Below are 21,345 nucleotides of genomic sequence, written 5' to 3'. Positions count from 1 at the left end.
CAAGTTGCTGCAGCAACTTGCAGCTCCAGAGGGTTGGCAGGATTTGCACTGGATTTTCTGGGATCATTTGTCCACCAAGTTTCAGTTAGCACAAATGTCCTTTTCCATCGCTATTTGGTTGCTACACCAAAGGGGATTGCAGACCCCTGCTAGCAAATGGCTATTATTGAACTGTTGGGAATTTTTCAGGGTGAGGCCTAACCATGTGCTTACGGTGACAGAAATCAAGGATTGTACAGTAGAGAAAGCAAAGTGATGCTGGAGGAGTGTGGAGCTCTAGAGACTGTCAATATAGATTCAACTATATTGAAGCTACATGGAATCTATATGTGGGACAGAGAATCAGGGGGGTTCAGTGTTGTGCCAGATGAGAAGGGGATTACAGTGGTGGGAAAGATGAGCAGAGGCGGTTAAGTGTTGGGGCAGAGGAGAAAGGAGGTACATCGGTGGAACACATGAGCAGGGGGTTACAGTGGTGGGGCAGATACGCAGTTAAGTTCAGTGTTAGGACAGATGAGAAGATGGTTCAGTGGTGGAGCAGATGTGCATGGAGGTACAGTAGTGGGGGAGATGAGAAAGGGGGAACATTGGTGGGGCAGGTGAGTAGGGGGTTCAAACAAGCAAGATTCATTATTTGGGCATCGCATGTCCCTTTTCCCCATCCAAGTTTAATCCCCTAAATAAAATAACAAAAAAAACAAGCTAAAGGACTGTTCATTGACTGGCAAAGTGTGTCTGAAGTAAATGCCTGGCCAAACAGGGTTACTACATGCAGCGACCCCAAGGGGGCACCGCTACAAATGCGTATACGGGAGTTGTTTTACAGGACAAAACTATTTGTATTTCTGTCCATCCAGTCATGAGATTTACACAGATCTGCCACACAGCACAGTCCTGCTCCATAGCTGCTGGCCTGATCTTTTATTGGTGCAGTTTAACTTTCACTTATAGGTTTCATCACCATGCCCACCCAGTGGCTGGACAGTGAAGGGAGAAGTAGCATACTGAGGAGTTCATCTCTCTGTGACTCTGCCCTCTCCTTTTACCAATCTGATTGCATCTCCCACTTCCAGAGTGAGCTCTGCTGTACAGGTACTTCAGTTGGCTGATACCAGGTCAAACTAATGCCATGTACACACGAGCGGACTTTACGGCAGACTTTGCCCGGCGGACTTTGACATACTTTACGACTGACTTTCTGAATGAACGGACTTGCCTACACACAATCCACCAAAGTCCGTCGAATTCGTACGTGATGACGTACGACCGGACTAAAACAAGGAAGTTCATAGCCAGTAGCCAATAGCTGCCCTAGCGTGGCTTTTTGTCCGTCGAACTAGCATACAGACGAGCGGACTTTTCGACCGGACTCGATTTTGACGGATTGATTTAAAACATGTTTCAAATCTAAGTCCGTCCAACTTTTGAGAAAACAAAGTCCGCTGGAGCCCACACACGATCGAATTGTCCGACAAAATCCCGTCCGCCGGGCAAAGTCTGCCGTGAAGTCCGCTCGTGTGTACGCGGCATAAGGCACTTGCACTACTTGCATTTTAAAAAAGGATGTAGAAATGGTTTCAGAGCTGCATTAACCTGTGCATTTTATTAACTGCCTGGAGTTCCGTTTAAAGAATACTATAAAAATGAACACAGTAATCGCTTATTAGAGCTCGAAATGTATCCAAATGGAATGTTTATTGCTGACAATACAAAGCATAAGGCTAGGATTCCACTATTGTGACCTGAAAGTCATGCGATTTGAAACAATGCCTGTGTATTCTTGAGGTCTATGAACCTCAAGTCGCATCAAAGTGGGACCAAAGTAGTGCAGGGACTACTTTGAAGTCACTGTGACTTGAAGTCGCACAGATATGAACGGTACTCATTGGAAATCATGGGGTACGACTTGTCATGCGACATTGCAGTCCCAAGTTGCATGACAAGTCACACTAGTGGAAACCAAGCCTAAGTCTGTTCAAATTACCAAAGTTCTGTTCTAAACAAGTGATTACAATCACGTGGGTTCCATGGTTCCTGGTAGGTCCGTACTCAAGGTGTTGGAGGGAGTACAGCGCAGTGAATGTGTTCTTAATTAAAAAAACTGATTTCCTTTTAAATAAAGAGAAAAACACTCCAAGAAAATTTGCATTTTGTAGTGTGGCAAAGAAAAAACCTAGTATACGATATGAATTTTAAACATATTTATAATCTCTAATTTCTCTAATTGCCTAGGTCCCTCCTTGAACAACTACGAAAACTGCAGGCGTTGGTCTCCCATTCTGCAGGAAAAGCAACTCAAACAAGCACCTGTGTAGCAGTTAGTACTGAATTAGTTTGTTCTTCAAAAGTTTCTATAATTTTAGCTTTTATCATAGTCTTTAGAAGGAATCTTTCCACAAAATGTTTTCATAAGGGAGATTTATTTTTATATATATATATATATGTGTGTGTGTGTGTGTGTGTGTGTGTGTGAAACATCTACACATTTTCTAAAAAAACTTTGGACAGTTGCCACATCAAATGTATAAAAGTAATGCCCAATGCATGTTTTCCCACTTTGCGTCCAGAACAATTTTTTGCTAGGAAATTACTTAAAACTACCAAACAGGTATAATGCAAAAATCCTATCAAAATACTTACTGTAATTTTCCTTTTCTGATGGACTCCATAGCAGCAACGTGTGAGTTTAGTCCCACCTCTACTACCCTATAGGACACTACTCCCATAAATCTTTGCTCCCTGTTCGATAACTAGCCTACTCCAGCCATTTGGGAGGGAACTCCTGCTGCCATGGAGTCCATCAAGAAAGGTAAATTACGGTAAGTATTTTAATAGGAATTTTCCATTTTCCTGACAGACTCCATGGCAGCAACGTGTGGGAAAGAACTCGCCATACACATCCGGGTGGGCAAAAATGCTGAACAAATATTTAATTAATGGGAAAGGAGGTGTAGCGCTTAAAAATAAAAATCAATAATAAAATTCATCAAAAAACGTTTGATCGATCAGCATAAAGTCCCTTTAAGGTGTCTTCATATATAGAAGGAAATACAGGCTATCACCATCACCCAATAGTACTGACTCTTACCATCAATGTATGGGGTATACACTTTTAAATATACTGAATAGCAGCACCATTAATCCTTCCTACAAACACTGTTCCACTCCACATTCAGTTAAAGCTGTTCCACCTCATGTGAGACCATTAAGGGTAAGGAAATCACTCCACATCCAGAAAAGACCTATTGCAGACAAGCTCCAGCATCCACATGTATATAAAAATAGAAAGGAACGCTCATTGCGCAATGATCGATACAAACCAAATTATTGAAGATAAAAATAGATCCACTCACATTTAATGTAGGTAAAACAGGCATGTAGAAACGTGCAGCGTTTCAAACCACTAAAAAGGCCGCCACATCACCACCCGCGATCTGCATCACACATCCCAGACTTCACCCAACGTTTCGTCAGCAAAAGTGCATCATCAGGGGCGTGGTTACGACGTGTGAGACTTCTATTTATATAGTATGGGGAGGTGAAAAGGGCGGAAACATAAAACGAGCAGAATACCAAGAAATTAATGTAAAACTCAATACGACCCGGAAGTGCTCAATACAACCTGGAGGTACTCAATACAACCCGGAAGTACTCATAGTATAATATGCGTTCCACAGACCAAAAATAATCGGTGTCTGCATCATAATCAAAATAAGGAAACATACAAAATACAGATCCAATAGTTCAATAATTAGTTCAAATGATTAAAAATAATCATAAAGAACCAAAAATCGAATCGTAGAGTAAAAGAGGGATGAACCTAATACACATTAAAGGCGATAAATGAGAGGTGGCGGCATCTTGTGGTGAAATCACATTACAACAATAATACAAAAATAGAAAAAAGAACTTGTATATTATAACTAAAATACAAGCCAATCAAAATTTAGCAATTTTTATGCGGTGGTGGTGTTGGCACTGAAAAGCACTTTAAACACTAAGGAGAAAACAGAGCACCTTAAACAGCACAACGGCAGTGGATTACCCCCATAGGGACCCACGTTTATATCAGCACAAGTGTATTCTAGCTGGACTGTATACATTTTATTTTATTTATATATGGTGTATAGAAAGATAAATCTGAGTGATATATATAGTTAACACTAATAACTGATGTATATGTAGGTTGATTTAGATGGTAGCGCAGTCAACACCAGATATACACATAAAGATAAATTAATTTTAAAAAAAACAAAGAACTTAAAAAAAGAAAAAACAAGCAACTCAGCCTAACTATTGTTGATAAAGGAGTTGACATCCCATTCGATGTTCATGCCAAAGGGATTATATGTCTGTGCTTCATAAATTCATCTGGTCTCTAGGTGGGATGTTGCTCCCCCTCCAGTGACCAGAGAACTTATGAATCCCTAAGAAGATGGTACCATCTGGCTTGCAATCGTGCTTAAGGGCATAGTGCTTAGAAAGGCTATGTTTAAGATGGCCTCTCTTGATGTTAGCAACATGCTCACTTAGTCTGATGTGTAACATGCATATAGTACGCCCTATATATTGCAGCCCACACGGGCATTGAATAACGTACGCCACATGTTTAGTGGAGCAAGTAATAAATGGTTTTATGGGAAATGTCTCATGTGTGGAAGTGGACTGAAAAGAATCAGTCCTCCTACTCCTATTCGCATTTAGTTTGCAGATTGGGCATTTTCTGCAAGGAAAAAAAAACCCCCATATTTTGAAAAAAAGAAAGATGTTTCGGTGGGGCCACCTGAAGCCTTAATGGGGGTACACCCAAAAGTGTATACCCCATACACTGATGGTAAAAGTCAGTACTATTGTGGGATGGTCTGTCTTTCCCTCCATATATGAAGACACCTTAAAGGAACTTTATGCTGATCGATCAAACGTTTTTTGATGAATGTTATTATTGATTTTTATTTTTAAGCGCTACACCTCCTTTCCCATTTCTTTAAATTGTACCAAGCAATCTAGTGTTAGCAGCTTTTTATTTTTTGTATTTCATTATTCAATTCCTTTGTATCTGGCACAACAAATCCCTGTACTAAAGATTTAATTAACACCATCAACCGACAGTACTTTCAAACCAAAATTGACAGAAGACAAAGTAGCTGGTTCAACACAATAATGAGACATAAAAGTATGGATTGATGACCAGGGAGATGCTCTGCAGATCACTTCAGGTGCAACATGACGTGAGGCTGCCCATGAAGTTGAGAGACTTCTGGTTGAGTGCGATGTTACCTCCTCAGGAGAAGCCAAGCCCTTCTCTTTATAAGCCCATTGGATAGTCTGAACAACCCATGCAGCAATGGATCTGATGAAAGCCTGGAGGCCCTTGTTTTTCCCGTGGAACAGGACAAAGAGGTAGTCAGATTGTCGAAAAGAAGCTGTAGCCTCCAGGTATAGCTTCAAGGCAACTCCCACATCGAGGGGATGTAGTTCTAGACTTCCGGCTGAATTAAAGGTAGGAAACATGATTTCCTGGTTCTCGTGAAAGATTGAGGTGACCTTGGGATTTGCACCTAACATCGGGATTAGAACCACTCTGTCTGGAAAAAAGGTGAAAAAGGGCTTGTTTGACCCAAGAGACTGAATTTCAGAAATCCTCTTCACCAAAATTATAGCTACCAGGAAGGTAGTCTTAAGGGTAAGTTCTCTGATCGAGAGTGGTTTGTCAAGTTACGAGAAAAAAATCAAGTACTAGTGGAAGGTCCCATTTGGGGAACCTAGGTTTCCTCTGCGGTCTGAACCTGACTGCCCCCTTGAAGAACTGTTGGACCAGAGGTTGTTTGGCCCATGACACCTCAGAGAAGGCTGAAATTGCTGACACTTGAACATGGAATGAACTAACAGACAAGAAGATATCCAGTCCCGATTGCAGAAAACTTAAGACGTCCTGAACTGCCGGAGCACTACAAGAGTTGGATCTGGAGGACATGTGGCTTGTGAATTTAGGCCAAATCCTTTCGTATACCCGATTGGTACTTCTCCTTCTTGCACTGAGGAGCATGGGAATGACCTCTTCGGGGCAACCTAGTGCCTCCAGCCTTCCCCTCTCAAAAACCAGGCCTTTAGGCGCAGGTGAGCCGGGCAGGGATGTAGTATTGAGCCCTGAGACAGAAGATCTGGTCTGAGTGGCAAGGGGACCAGATCCCGGACACTGAGAAGCATTAGGAAGGGAAACCAAGGTCTGTTGGGCCAATAAGGGATTATGGCTATCACCTCAGCTACTTCTCACCTAAGTCTCCGCAGGAACTGGAGAATAATGGGGGTTGGTGGGAAAGCATAAGCGGAACCACCATCGCTCCGTCACTGTGTCCACCCCGTAGGCCTGAGGATCCCGGAACCTCGAGTAGTACCTTGCCAGTTTCTTGTTGCAAGGGGAGGCAAAGAGATTGACTTCTGGGGAGATCCCCAAAGTTAAGATCCAACCGAATGCGTTCTTGTGGAGAGACCACTCGTTGTCTAAAAGGACTCAAGATCGGAAGTCTGCATGGACGTTCTGGATCCCGTGTACATATGTTACTGTTATGTTGACCAGGTTCCTCTGAGCCCAGGTCAGAGGAACCTGGGCTCAGAGGTTCTACCTCTTGAAGCAGGGACAGACTTTGAGTACCCCCTTGTCTCCTTATGTATGCTACTGCCGTCATGTTGTCTAGTCTGAGTAGAACCAAGGCTCCTGATATCAGATGGCGAAATGCCAGAAGTGCCTGGAACGCTGCCCTTAGCTCCAAGATGTTCGAAACTGTTCCTTGGCAAGGAAAGTCCCAGGTGCCCTACACCACTTCTGTCAAGCAGTGGGCGCCCCAGCCCCTGTTGCTGGCATCTGTCGTTATCGTGACCCATGTGATGGGAAGAATGGAGTGACAGTTGCATAGGTTTTCCCGCTGGAGCCACCATGGAATGGAACTTCTCATGGCCGAAGTAATGCGAATAAGCTGGGCTTTGTTGCCTGACCATTGATGAAGAAAGCCTTTTGGGAAGGGCCACATCTTCCACTGTGCCCGCTTCACCATCGGTATCGTGGCCACCATGGTGCCGACAATCCTCAGACACTGGAGGGCATGCAGATGAGAAGCAGAGAGAGCTGGACGAATTCTGTCTCAGACTATCAATCTTTTCCTCAGGTAAAGAGATGGGGCCTAGGAACACAAGAGACTGAGACGGTTCCAGCTGACTCTTCCCTAGATTCAGGATCCACCAAAATTCCTGGAGGGTGGAGATGACCTGACCCCTGTGTTCTAGAAGTCGATCTCTGTCTTGAGCCAACAGTAGAAGATCATCCAAGTAATGATGGAGACGGATTCCTTTGGTTCTCAAAAGAGCCACAACAGCCAACAAGACTTTTGAAAAGACACGTGGAGATGTCGATAGCCCGAAGGGAAAGAATGCGAACTGTAAATGAAGCTTGCCTATGGAGAAGCAGAGAAATTGTTGAAAATCCTCTGCCACAGGAACATGAAAATAAGCATCTTTGAGGTCTATAGAGACCATCCAGTCTCCTGATTGGACCGACTGCTGGATTGTGGACAGCGTCTCCATCTTGAACTTCTCTTTTTTGATAAAACAGTTCAGATGGGTCAGATCTATGATGGCCCTCCATGCAACATTCTTCTTTTGGACCATAAAGAGAGGAGAGTAAATTCCCATGCCTCGCTGGTTGTCTGGGACAGGGATAGCAGCACCTTGATCCAATAAACATTCTACGTAGGCTAACAGAATCAGCCTTTTTCCTTCTGAGGCCGGAAGAGAGGTGGGAACACACCTGAGTCTGGGGGCGCTGCTGAAGGCCCAGGCAACACCTGAAGAGGCTGTCTTGATGGTCCAAAAGTCCTGAATTGAGGCCATCCAGACGTGGAAAAAATGGAGCAAGAGAGTCCCCACCTGGCCTGTCTGAGCGGGCCCAATCTCAAAAGGACTTGATCGGTTCCCTCTCCCCCGCTGAACCGCTCTTGGCAGGTTTTTTGAAGGATGACTGTCTTGCCTTCCATGACCTGGAGAATTCATGGCCCGGCCTGTAGCTATGAGCTTCCCTGGCACGTTCCTGGTACTGTTTCCTTGGGAAAGTTCTTCTCTGGCCTTGCAAATGCCGATCCTGAGGAAGGAAGCCCGACTTATAACCAGTGGCCCGGGTTATGGCGTTTTACAATTTGTTGCCAAAAAGGGAAGACCCTTCAAAAGGAATTCGGCACCACACCTGTTAAGATGCTGGGTCAGCCAGCCAAGGAAAGAGCCACAAGGCATGCTTGGCGGTGACAGCTGAAAGCATAACCCAAGCCACCAGTCTGATGATATCGATGGAAGCCTCCCCCAGAAAGGCAGATGCTAGCCTTAGCTCCTGGATGGGTGAACTCCTCGCCACATCTTCGGAGATGTTCCTGAGTGTCTCATCCACATTATCAGTCCAGACTTCCATGGCTTTGGACATTGCGGCCAGAGCTAAAGCTGGCTTGCAGGCCATACCTGCTGTAAGGTAAACTCTGTTCAGATCAGAGTCGATTCGTCTATCCAAAGCGTCCTTAAAGGAGACTGTATCTTCCAAGGGAGGAGTCACATGTTTTACCAGCCTCATCACGGCTGCATCCACTAGTGGAGCCAACTCCAAATGCTTGACCTCTTCATCATTGAAGGGGTAAAGCCTCAGAACTTTAGAAAGCATGGATTTCTTTTTCTCCACCTTGCCCCATTCGTCTGTGATGACTTCACCAAGTTCAGCAAGGAATGGAAAGTTGACACGTTCCTTCTTCAATTGTTTGAAGTATTTCCTTTTGTTTGGAAGGGGCGGCCACAGGATCTTCCCAATTTAAAGATTCTCTAATTGCTTTAACCAAGGGAGAGAGTAAGGCAAAATCAAACACCACACAGGGATCTTCCCCTTCAGAGTCACTATCCAAGGGAACAGCCGAAGGGTGGCTAGGCAGAAAGGACTCCCAAATCTCCTGAACTTGTGTCTCCCTTACTGGTGAGCGTAGTGGCTCTGCAGGGGGGTCGTGGGTCTGGCTGGTCTCGATACTTCTCAGGGACTCTTTGACAACCCTTTCAACTAGGGATTTCAGCTGCTGGTCCATACCACCTCTTTTGCCAGCTGCTTTGGCATAACAGAGGTCACACAGGGATTTTCCCATAGGTACTTGGGACCTACACCCCCAGCAGACACAATCAGCTGAGTGGATGGAGTGAGCCGTGGAAGCGCGAGACACGTCCTTGCTATGGTGCCCCGATCTTGAGGGTGAACCGTAGTGTTTAGACCTGGAAGAGGAGTGCCGGCGATGAGATTTTGAAGAGTCACTTCCTCTGTGAGAGCTGCACCGTTGTTCGGACCTAGAAGGGCTGAAAAAAGACAGAGATACAGGGAACAAAAAGTTAGGGAAAAACAGTGGCCATGAAGACCCAGAGAGTGTAAAACATCTGTAAGTACCTGCTGTGAGAGGGCTGGCCACAGGAAGGCGGTGGAGAATCCATGTCCCTGGGAGCTTCCATCAGAGCTGCAAGAAACATTCAAGTCAGTGCCAGGAACAGATCATGACCTGCTTACCTGTCCCATGAGAACCACTCACCATAGACAAAGAGGCAGGGGCCAGGGGAAGTCGCCGCAAGAATTCCCAGCACTTAGATTCATTGTCCATCCCTAATTTAACAGCTGAAGCCAGGGAAGAATTGGAGAAGGATATCTCGCTAGAGGAGATTCAGGTCGCTATGGGACATCTCAAGAGGGGGAAGGCTCCTGGGGCAGATGGTCTACCATCTGAAGTCTATTCCAACTTCAGCGAGATTTTAGCTCCTAAATTAACCTCGCTATTATCTAATTTTATGGCCCTAGAATCTTTACCAGAGTCCATGAACGAGGCAGTAATTGTGTTGATTCCCAAGCCGGGTAAGGATCCGCTAGAGTGTGCCTCGTACAGGCCAATATCGCTACTCAATGTAGATGCCAAGATCTTTGCGAAAGTTCTGGCTATCCGCTTATCTCACGTCATAGAAGACCTGATCGGTATAGATCAGACCGGATTTATGCCTGGCAAGGGAACCGATATCAATCTGAGGCGTCTCTTCCTTAATCTTACTATTCCACATGACAATGCAGGGACCAGAGTTGTAGCCTCACTCGACGCCGAAAAGGCGTTTGACTCTGTGGAGTGGAACTATTTGTGGCTGGTATTACAGAGATTTGGGTTTGGCCCTAAGTTTATACATGGCATTCGACTGTTGTATCAGGCCCCCAGAGCTAGGGTCCGTACAAATAATTGGGTCTCGGAGCCCTTTGATCTATTCCGCGGCACGAGGCAGGGCTGCCCGCTCTCCCCCAGCCTGTTCGCTCTGGCGTTGGAGCCACTGGCAATTTCAGTCAGGAGTGCTCCGGATGTCCTGGGCTTGCGGGTGGGTCTGCTGGAAGAGCGGCTGTCTCTGTATGCGGACGACGCGCTTCTATACCTAAATGATGCGGGCCCGTCTCTTCTTGCGGCATTGAAAATCTTTGACAACTTTGGGGGGTTATCTGGTATAAAGATTAACTGGACCAAATCAGTACTGTTCCCCCTGGACGACGCAGCTGCCTCTGGACCATCATCCTCCCCACTACAGTGGGTGACGGAATTTAAATATTTAGGGATAGTGATCACAAAAAACCCATCAGACTTTATAAGTAAAAATTTGAGCCCCATCGTGAATATGTTGCGTGCGAAGTGTTTGGCCTGGGCTGACTTGCCCTTAAATTTATTGGGACGCATCGGCCTCATTAAGATGATGATGCTTCCTAAATTCAATTATATTTTTAGAAACTCCCCGGTGTGGGTCCCTGCTTCATTTTTTGGGGAGGTTGGTGGTCTGGTGGGAACCTTTATTTGGAGGGGTGGGAACCCCAGATTGGCGCGCTCCACTTTGTGGCTACCTACCTGTTTTGGAGGATTAGCCCTCCCCAATTTTCAGGTCTACTACTGGGCGGCTATGTTGGTGTCGGTTTACTGGTGGTTTCAAGGTTCTAAAATGAATGCAGCAGTCTGCCTTGAGGCAAACTATTTGGGCTCCCTTACTGATCTACGTAACTTTCCCTATCGAGGTCCGGGTGCGTATACGCGAGTTCCTGAACCCACTCGGGCAACTTGGAGGGTGTGGGTGGCTGCAAGACGTAGATTCCTCTCTCCGGGTCAGTTATCACCGGCGAACCCGTTATGGGGAAATCCAGCTCTTAACCACTTCCGGACTGTGCCTGACCCACAGCTTTGGGCCAGGTTCGGCATCACAACCATAGAACAAATTATGCCCAGAGGGGAATTGCTCTCTATCACGGAAATAATGAATAAATTCCAGCTGCCCGGAGGGATGAGGTTTAGATGTTTTCAACTAAGACATGCGGCACGGGCTCAGTTTCCTCAGACGCCTTTACTTCAGGCAGATCCCATTGAGGAGCTATTGGCGTCTGGAGATGTCTCCAAGCCCCTTTCCACCTTGTATGCTGTACTCCTGGGTAAGGACTCTCCTAAAATAGCAAAATTATGGGACAGTTGGCACACCGACATTCCATCATTAGACAGAGAGGATTGGGAGGAATGTCTAGATAATGGCCCTAAACTGGTGATTGCATCCAGGGATAAGTTAATCCAGGTCAAATTTATACATAGGACTTATTACACCCCACAGAGACTCCATCGCATATTCCCTGATAGAGATCCTATGTGTAACAAATGTAAGTGCCAAATTGGAACTTTTTTCCACATGTTCTGGGAATGCCCATTGATAGCAACATATTGGTGTGCAATATTTGCAGAGATAAACTCCAGGTTGCAAATATCCATACCAATCACTCCGGAGTTGGCCCTTCTCGGGATTCATGACAATGAACAGAGAGCCTATCACTTAAAACTGCTTATTTCCCTTCTACTTTTTTATGCCAAGAAGGAGATACTGATGAAGTGGACAGACCCCTCACCCCCGACAGTGTCGGCCTGGGAGGCACAGATTGAGGCAGTTATACCTATGTACAGAATCACATATATTAATCGAGGTTGTCCATGGAAATTTGAGAAGGTGTGGACACCTTGGCTCTCATCTTAGGGGGCCACGGTGGATTCATGTATTATGTGGGGGGGAGGGAGGGGTAATCCCCGGATACATGAGGTACTTTTCTCTGTGATCATTTTGTCTAGAACGTTGACATGTACTGATGTTTCACCTCCTGCACATGTATGACACTGCTATGCGTTTGCTCATGCTTATCTGTCATGTAGTGTTCTGTATTATGTCAAGAGGTATTATGTAACCTTCTTCCTTGCGATACAATAAAGCACACCTGTTTGTTAAAAAAAAAAAAAAGAATTCCCAGCACACACCAGCAACTGTGCAATCAGTGCGACTCACTGGTGTGAAGGAGCCGTAAAGATCACAACAAAAGCTCTAAAGTTTAGTTTCGGTTTCTAACAGTTTAGAAACACCTGCTGCCTGTTTACATTAGATGGCAACCAGACTTTCAAGATTTTGTTCTAAATCAAAGCAATAGGAAAAAAGTGACACTAAACCCACCGATTTAAAGCAGAACTACAATCTCTTCTATCATTTACTGCAGGGGTCGACAACCCACGGGCTGCACCCTGCCCGCCACCACTGAATGTCTGGCCCATCAGTGCCCATGATTAATTCACGGGCACCCGACCCGCGTACATTTTCGCCGCTGTCCTCTTCATTGGACATGGGCGAGCGGCCGTTACCCCAGGGCTGAATGGGGGCGGGAACTGCTGGAGTTTACTTTTCCATTAAACAGCAGGTGAATGGTTGCCAGGCGATCCTCGCAACTAATCACCAGCCTGTTAATGTGAAAAGTTAACTTCAGCAGTTCCTGCCCCCATCCAGCCCTGTGATAACGATCTCTGCTGCTCTGCTTGCTGTACACCTGTGTAAGGTAGGAGAGTTCTACCTACACAGTGTGTGTTTGTGACGTGGGGGGTGTAGGGGACAGAGGACCCTACAGTGGGGAGTGCAGGGGACAGAGGATGCGAGGATGCAGGGGACAGAGGACCCTATAGTGGGGGGTACAGGGGACAGAGGACACTGCTATAGGGGTACAGAGGACACTACAATAGGGACTCCATCACCCCTGGTGAGGACAGGGGCCCCTTCTCATTTGGGGACGGGGCCCCTTCTCACTTGGGGACAGGGGCCCCTTCTCACTTGGGGACAGGGGCCCCTTCTCACTTGCGGACAGGGGCCCCTTCTCCCTGGGGACAGGGACCTTTTCTCCCCTAGGGACAGGGACCCCATCACCCCTGGGGACGGGGCCCCCATCTCCCCTAAGGGCAGGAACCCTATTTTCCCTAGGGACAGGAACCCCATCCCCAGAACATGCTGGCCAACAGTGCTGGCATCAGCCACCTTTTGGGTGCCAGGATGGGGCAGTAAAATCCAAATCCCCAGCTACATACTCCCTCAGGGTGAACTGGCTTTCTATTAGTTAAGTGCCTTAAAGTGAGGTAAACCTGTACTGTTAATATTACTGTGTTAGGATTTTTATTATCTTCATTTATTAGCAGGTGAATGTAGTCCTCCATACATTCACATACGTTGAATCCTTAAGTGGAAAAAGGTTGCTGACCCCTGATTTACTAGGAAGCTGCAATTTTAGCCTCTGTTTGATCTGCTTCCTGATTTGCCGGGAGGAAGATCAGTATGAGAATAGCGAATATTCATTCACTATTCTCACACAATAGGATGGGCTCTGCTATGTGATAAGTGGTATACATTAAGTGGGCTATTGATACACATTGTCACCTGTATAGAAACAAGGTTGAGGCATGTATAACAGGAGGGGAACAAAAGAAAAAAGAAAAAACGTTGCATATCCACAAGTAAACAATGGAGTATGATTCAATGACTCTGTGCTACCACTTATTTCAAACTTGTTCAGATATGCATCTGTAGCAAGAGGGAGGAGAGAGAAAAGAGTAGAGAGGTTAGGTAGAGTCAAGAGGGCTAAGAAGGGTGGAGATAAGGAGAGAAGAGGGGGTTAGAGGTAGGTAAAAGGTAAGAGAGAAGCGCCTCCGCGCTGTCTGGGGGAATCCACCCTGAGTTCAGCTTGGTTTGAGAGCTTCTAGCATATCCCACAACTCCCATACTCGGTTATGTTTGCCAAAAGTATTGTTTAGGGATGCTGTCAAATATTCCATCCGTTTAATGTCCCTAATCCTGGTGTGCAATTCAAACAGAGAGAGGAGTTCCCTCTTTTTCCATTTCAGGGCTATCAATTATTGCCAGGCCGTTAGCACTTGAGCCAGGAGTTTTTTTGGAGGTTTTAGAGAAGGAAAGAGGGGGGAGGCCTAAAAGGAACAGTTTAGGGTCAAGTGGCACCCATGAGTCAAAGATGGATTGGAGAAGAGATTGTACCATCTGCCAATAAGGGGTAATCAGTGGGCAGGTCCAGTAGATATGATGCAGCGTCCCCACCTCTTCGTGACAGCGCCAGCAACGGCGATCAGCAGAGGGGTATATAGAATGGAGCAGGTCGGGGGTTTGGTACCAGTGAAGTAAGATCTTGTATTGATTCTCTTTGTATAAAGTACATATAGAGCTCTTAGAGGCCTGTGACCAGATGAGCTGCCATGTCTTCAAGGGTATGACCTCACCCAGGGCCTGCTCCCATTTGCTCATGTAGGAATGTCGAGGTCCTGTTGGTGACAAATCTGTAACCAGGAGTTGGTAGGTGCGCGATATCATACCTTTGGGGGACGAGCCCTTTAAACATATTCTCCCAAACTCGGTTAGGGGGGAGAATCGTAAATTCGATGCAAAAGACTGTGCAAAATGGCAGATTTGTAGATAACTAAGGAATGCCTGTCTGGGTAGTTCAAAGGCATCTTTCAGATCCTGGAATGATCTTAGTGTTCTGGTATCCACCAACTGACCGTACCGAAACAAGGCCATATCTATCCAAAATTGAGACATCTGTGAGGTCAAACTGTGACCAGGGAAGCAGTGTATGTGAGCAGGTACATCGATTTAGCGTGTCGCCACAGCATTCTTACTAGCGCCATTGGCCCTAGCAGTTGGGACTTACTGAGAGTCACATCTGTACTCCGTAGCATTGAGTTTGGGTGGGTATGGGCTGATTATATGCGTGGAGGGTACACCAGGAAGCGATCGGGCATAGTTGGGCAGCTAAGTAGTACTTGGCTATATTGGGAAATGCGAGGCTACCTTGGTTGCAGGGGGCGTATAGTATGGATCTAGCAATCCGATGTCTCTTGTAGTTTCAGAAAAAATTTAGCAGGTCACTTTGAAGAGTTCTGGAGTGTGCAGCTGGGATAGGGATAGGGAGTGTCTCGAAGAGGTAAAGGTAAAGATATTTTAGGGTGGATGTCTTCCATGAGTAGTTAAATGATTGGGAGAGGGCCGACAGTGTCTGCGGGGTCATATTGAGGGGGAGGGTTTCAGTCTTGGAGTTGTAAATTTTGTAGCCTGAAAGGGCACTGTATCGATCCAATTCTACATGTAAATACGGGAGGGAGATATGAGGTTGGGTTAGGGTGAGCAGGACATCATCCGCAAATAAGGAAATCTTAAAGTCCCTAATATGGACTGGGATTCCATGAATATTTGGATTTTGTCTAATATGGGCTGCAAGGGGTTCCATACATAGGGCGTAGAGGAGAGGGGAGAGCGGGCAGCCCTGTCAGGTATCATTGGTGATAGGTAGGGTAGAGGAGGTGGCAAACTGAGTCTCAAATAGGGTCGAGGGAGATGAGTATAGATGGGTGATGGCTTGAAGGAAGGGGCCCTTTATACTGGCTTGTCGAAGAGTAGCAAAGAGGAAAGGCCAGCCCAGCCTATCGAAGGCCTTTTCCACATCTAGGCTTCGAAGCAATGCCTCAGACCTGTTCCTGTTTGCTACTTCCACAAGGTCGATAACTCTCCTGGTATTATCCCCAGCCTGATGAAGGGGGATAATCCCCACTTGATCTTTGTGTATCAGTAAAGGCATGAAGTTATTTAACCTGTTTGCCAGTAGTTTAGTAAAAATTTTTAGGTCTGTATTCAGAGAGCAATCAGCCTGTAGTTAGAGCACAGTGTATGGTCCTTTCCTGGCTTGGGGATCATTGTAAGGCGAGAGGTCTGCAGATCTCTCGGAATGGGTGTATTGGCCATGAAGGAGTTGAACAGCAGAGTGATATGAGGGAGCAGAAGCGGCAGGAAAGTTTTATAGTAGAGGTGTGGTAGACCACCAGGCCCCGGGGCTTTGTTATTCGGGAGGGATTTAATTGTTTCAGCTACTTCTTCTTCCGAAATAGAGGAGTTAAGGCTAGCCAGGGCAGAGGGGGAGAGAGCGGGGAGGTCACAATCTGCTAAATAGGAGTGGGTGGCTTGGGCTAGAGTAGGAGAGGGGGGGGTTATGTGGAACACTCGGGTCATTATATAAAGTGGAATAGTAGTCATGAAAGAGTTGGACGATTTTAGAGGGATGGGATTGAAGGGTATCGTTCGCGTCTTTAATATAGGTGGGTGAGGTGACAGCTGTCCGTTCGTGTTGTCTTGCTAATAGGGTGTGCGGTTTATTGGCTTTTTCAAAGAAAGTTTGGATGCAGGCGGAGAAGGGCTTTCTCCGTCTTCCCCAGCTCTAAATCCCATAAACTAGCCCTAGTGCTCACCAATGCCCTGAGCGTATGCAGGGAAGGGGAGGACAGCAAGCGCGTCTCCCATTGCCGGAGCTGATCTAACAGCAACCGTCTAGTCTTATTGGCATTATGCTTTAGGGCAGTGGAGAGTGCTATGCACTGGCCCCGGCCCACCCTTTTTTGCAGCCTATTAGAGCCTCTGGGGCATGTAGAGTGGGGGGCGGACGCATGGACGGGGGGGGGGGGGGGGCGGCGCCCGTCTACCGCTAATGGAGTGGCGCCACTGGCTGGATGTGTTCCTAAATGCACAAATTATAACTGGATATTAACATGTATACTGTAGGTAATAACACCGGAGATTGTTTATAAAGGGAGTAATTAATTTCCTTGGGGGGGGTCAGAAAGGAATTTATTTTTCCCCCCACTGGAGAAAATTGGACAATGTTTTTTTTTGCCTTCCACTGGATCAACTGTAGGTATATGGAAGATTTCTAATTTCTTATTTTTCTATTGGTTAAACTAGATGGATTTGTGTCTTTTTTTTTCTGGTAAAATCGTTTTTATTGTAAAAAAAGAAGCATAACAACCGTTCAACCACAGGGGTACAACAAATCAGACATAACATCAAGACATGGGCAAGAAAACCTATGAACAACTAACATTTGAAGAACCATTGTCCACTGAGCGACCTAGGGGTGCAAGCCGCAGGTCCACATATGTCACCTGGGCCCAAGGGCCCACAGAGAGAGCCCATGTGTCAGGTGCACTAGTTTGCGTCAAGGGGATAAAGGCATATAGTTCTACAGGACACCCCCTACGGGGAGTCAAGATGAGTAACTAGAAGTGGAGAGGCATAAGAGGGACATCCAGTAGAACGGCTCAGTGAGAAAACCGCAAAAAGACTGACCTGGTGGCAATAACCGCAAGTCAACAAAAATGCCCTAGGTCCGGGGACTTATGGTCACATGATAGTAAGGGAGGACCGAGTGTTGCCAAGTGTCTGGCCTCAGATTCAAGAAGAAGGAAACAGAAGAAAGAGAGGAAAAGAAAAGAAAAAGGGAGGGCAGAAAGGAGAAAAAGGGGGGGGTGAGAGACGTCCTGCAGGTTGGGGGGAATTACATAGCAGACCTTAGGAAAGACCCAAACTGTCTGGATGCAGGGTGGGGAGAGCATAAGACCACAAAGGTGACCACACTTTAAGAAATTTAGAGTGAGAATCATGAAGGATGCTAGACATTTTTTCCTTGATCATGAGGTTGGTCAAAATGCTCTTCACCATGGCAAACGGAACAGAGGGTTTCTTCCAGACTCTAGCAATCTTCTGTTAGGCATCTATGAATAGGTAAGACGCTAACTTATGTTGGTAAGAGAACAATCCCTGTATCAGGCAGTGCAGTAAAGCTACTTTAGCATCTTTGCGGATATGTATGTGGAGCAAGGAATAGAGGATCCCAAACACCCTGGACCAGAACCCTCTTAGACGAGGCAAGACCACCAAGTGGGGACGACGTCCCCTCGTTGGCCACAACCCCTGAAACATCGGTCGCTGTAGTAAGGATTTGAACTCACTATCTGGGCCAGGACCCAATACCATCTAAGGAGAACCTTGTATGCAGCTTATAGGGTGGCCGTGTTGAAGGAGCACTTAGCAACGGAAGACCAGGCTTTGTACCACTCCTCTAGATCCATAGAAGTCGCCAGATCACGTTTTAACCGCGACTTGTAGGATGCCGCCCCAAAGGAGTCTAATGCCGCGTATAGACGATCGAACATTCCGTGGATTTTTTTCAGACGGATGTTGGCTCAAACTTGTCTTGCATACACACGGTCACACAAATGTTGTCAGAAATTCCGAACGTCAAGAAGACATACAAGACATACAACGAGCCGAGAAAAATGAAGTTCAATAGCCAGTGCGGCTCTTCTGCTTGATTCCGAGCATGTGTGCAATTTTGTGCATCGGAAGTGTGTACACACGTTCGGAATTTCTGACAACAAGTTTTGTGAAAATTTGAGAACCAGCTCTCAAACATTCCGACAGCAAATGTCCGATGGAGCATACACATGGTCGGATTTTCTGACAACATGCTCACATGGAACATTTGTTGTCAGAAATTCTGACCGTGTGTATGTGGCATAAGGCGTTAAGGGAAGAATAGATCCCCGAGATAGTACCTGGGGAGGTTGGGGAATGGAGGCAGATGTGTTTAAAGATTGTCTTTTGAAAGGGATAGGAGGAGTTGTGCCTCAGCAAGAATACCCAATGGTGTAGTTGGGCATATCAAAAAAATTCCACAGGTGATGGCTCATGAGTGTTCTGAAAAGAGGACCGGGAGGGTGCAGGATGAAAGGAGGTGGCGAACCTCGGTGAACCCGTGGGTGGACCACCAGGAGATGGATCCCGGTTGGACAAAGCCTGATGGGAATAGAGGGTTGTTGAAGAGGGAGGAAGGGGGACATAAGGTTACCAGAGTAACCAACTGTGTCCCAAAGTTTCAAACTGTGTTGCATAAGGGGGCTAAGGGTGCAGGGCTGAAGATTATGTGGAAGCCATATTAGGGCCGAGAGAGGAATTGGGGGCGCAGTTAGATAGTTCAAGGAGCACTCACAAGGGGATGTCCGAAGTCGCATGAAGTAAAGTCCGTTGAGAGATCTGAGCAGCCTCATAGTATTTCGCTAGATTAGGTACTCCAAAAGCTACCTGTAATCTGTGTCTATACAGGGTTAGACGTGAAACCCTGGGGCGTTGGTAGGCCCAGATGGAGGAAAGGATCCTGCTCTGAAGAAGGCATAGAAAGAAAGAGGGGACGTGGACCAGGAGGGCGCAAAAGTAATATAGAAGTTTAGGGAGGGCCGTCATCTTGACTGTATGAATGCGGCCTATCCAGGAAAGGAAGGGGAACCACCACAATTGCATTAAGGAAGTAAGCGATCGTAACATGGGGTAGTAATTGGTGGCAAAGAGGGAGGAGTAAGAAGGAGTCAGTTTGATATCTAGATAGTCTAGGGAGGAGGAATTCCAACAATAAGGGAAAAAAGTTTGAAGCTGAGACACAGTGGCGGGCGGCAAGGTGATTTTCAGGGCTGTGGTCTCCTGAGAATTGATCCGAAGACCGAAAAACAGGAAAGGAGGCTCTGAAGGTTGGGAAGGGTCGTCAAAGGATTGGTCAGGGTCAGGAGGGCATTGTCGGCGAAGAGGCTAACTTTGTGGTGTACGCCCCAGCAATAGCCAAAGGTTTGAGGGCCCGAATAAATAAGGTTGGTAAAAGGGGACAACTCTGCCTGGTCCCACGAAAGATCGGGAAGGGAGCATTGAGCTAACCAGCATAGGTTACATTAGCAAAAGGGAAGGAGTAAAGGGCTAAAATCCACTGAAGGATAGATTCCCCAAAACCCCAGCGTTCCAAAACATATCGCAAGTAATCCCAGCATAGCGAGTAAAGCGCTTTATCGATGTCAATCGAAAGAAGGAAGCCTGGGATCTTGTGGTGTTGGAGTAAATGTATTAAGTGAGTCACCTTAATCTTCTGCTTGTCGACTGGGGACAAAGCCGACCTGGTCTCTGTGAATAAGGGTATGTAAGTATTTGTTGATATGAGTACCTAATATCTTCCCCAGGAGTTTCACGTCCTTGCTCAGCAAGGAGATCGGCCTGAAGGCTTGGGGATCTAAAGCGTCCTCCTTGGATTTAGGGATCATTGCTATGTGCGCTTGCAGAGCATCCAGAGCCAGTAGGGAACCCTGTTTCAGGCTATTGAAATAGGCCAGTGGGGTCACTAGAGTTAGTGTCACCCGGTGCAGAAAAACATGGTGTCACCCCCTTCACCAACTATAGTCCCCCTTCAGTGCAGACCCCCCTCCCTGAGTACAGACACCCCTCCACTAAGCACAGCCCCCTTCCTCAGTATAGAACCCCCCACTCCGTACAGACCCCTTTCCATCAGTATAGACCCCTCTCCATCAGTATTGACCTCCTTCCCTCAGTAAAAACCCCTCTCATCAGTATAGACCCCCCTCCCTCAGTATAGGCCCCTCTCATCAGTATAGCCCCCCTCCCTCAGTTCAGACACTCCTCCCTCAGTACAGACACTCCTCCCTCAGTACAGACACTCCTCCCTCAGTACAGACACTCCTCCCTCAGTACAGACACTCCTCCCTCAGTACAGACCCCTTTCCATCAGTATAGACCCCTCTCCAACAGTATTGACCTCCTTCCTTCAGTAAAAACCCCTCTCATCCGTATAGACCCCCCCTCCCTCAGTATAGACCCCTCTCATCAGTATAGCCCCCCTCCCTCAGTACAGACTCCTCTCATCAGTACAGACCCCTCTCATCAGTATAGCCCCCCTCCCTAAGTACAGACACTCCTCCCTCAGTACAGACCCCTCTCATTAGTACAGACCCCCCTTGCTCAGTACAGACCCCTCTCATCAGTATAGACCCCCCTCCCTCAGTACAGACCCCCATAATATGCATAATGTACATACCTCATATCAGGGATCTCATATCACAGGATACGCACAGCGGTGTCCCTCCTCCTGTGTAGATGTAAACAGAGAGGAGGGGGAGGTGGCTTCACTCCACTCTGCTTGGCTGTGTGAGACAGCGGGGACATCTCAGGCAGCCCACAAGAAATGCGGATTGGTGCAGTGGCTTTGCCCAGGGCCCTGCCGATGGGTGTCACCCCTCCTGGCAGGTGTCACCTGGGTGCGGT

At 46.8% G+C, this 21,345-nt stretch overlaps 1 protein-coding gene across 3 annotated transcripts in view; it reads left to right on the top strand.

Annotated features, from left to right (window-relative positions):
* Window positions 1-21,345, top strand: part of CREB3L3 (cAMP responsive element binding protein 3 like 3) — a 673,320-nt gene that overhangs the window by 487,027 nt on the left and 164,948 nt on the right. For all 3 annotated transcript variants that reach the window (XM_073594674.1, XM_073594692.1, XM_073594681.1), the window contains one exon: window positions 2,233-2,317. In XM_073594674.1, the coding sequence (XP_073450775.1) occupies window positions 2,233-2,317 (85 nt within the window). The remainder of the gene's footprint in view (window positions 1-2,232; window positions 2,318-21,345) is intronic.

The sequence above is a fragment of the Aquarana catesbeiana genome, linkage group LG01, assembly GCF_042186555.1.
Source record: "Aquarana catesbeiana isolate 2022-GZ linkage group LG01, ASM4218655v1, whole genome shotgun sequence".
In the NCBI taxonomy this organism is placed as follows: Eukaryota; Metazoa; Chordata; class Amphibia; order Anura; family Ranidae; genus Aquarana; species Aquarana catesbeiana.
Note: the sequence above shows the minus strand (reverse complement) of the source record. Positions and strands in the feature narration are given on the sequence as shown.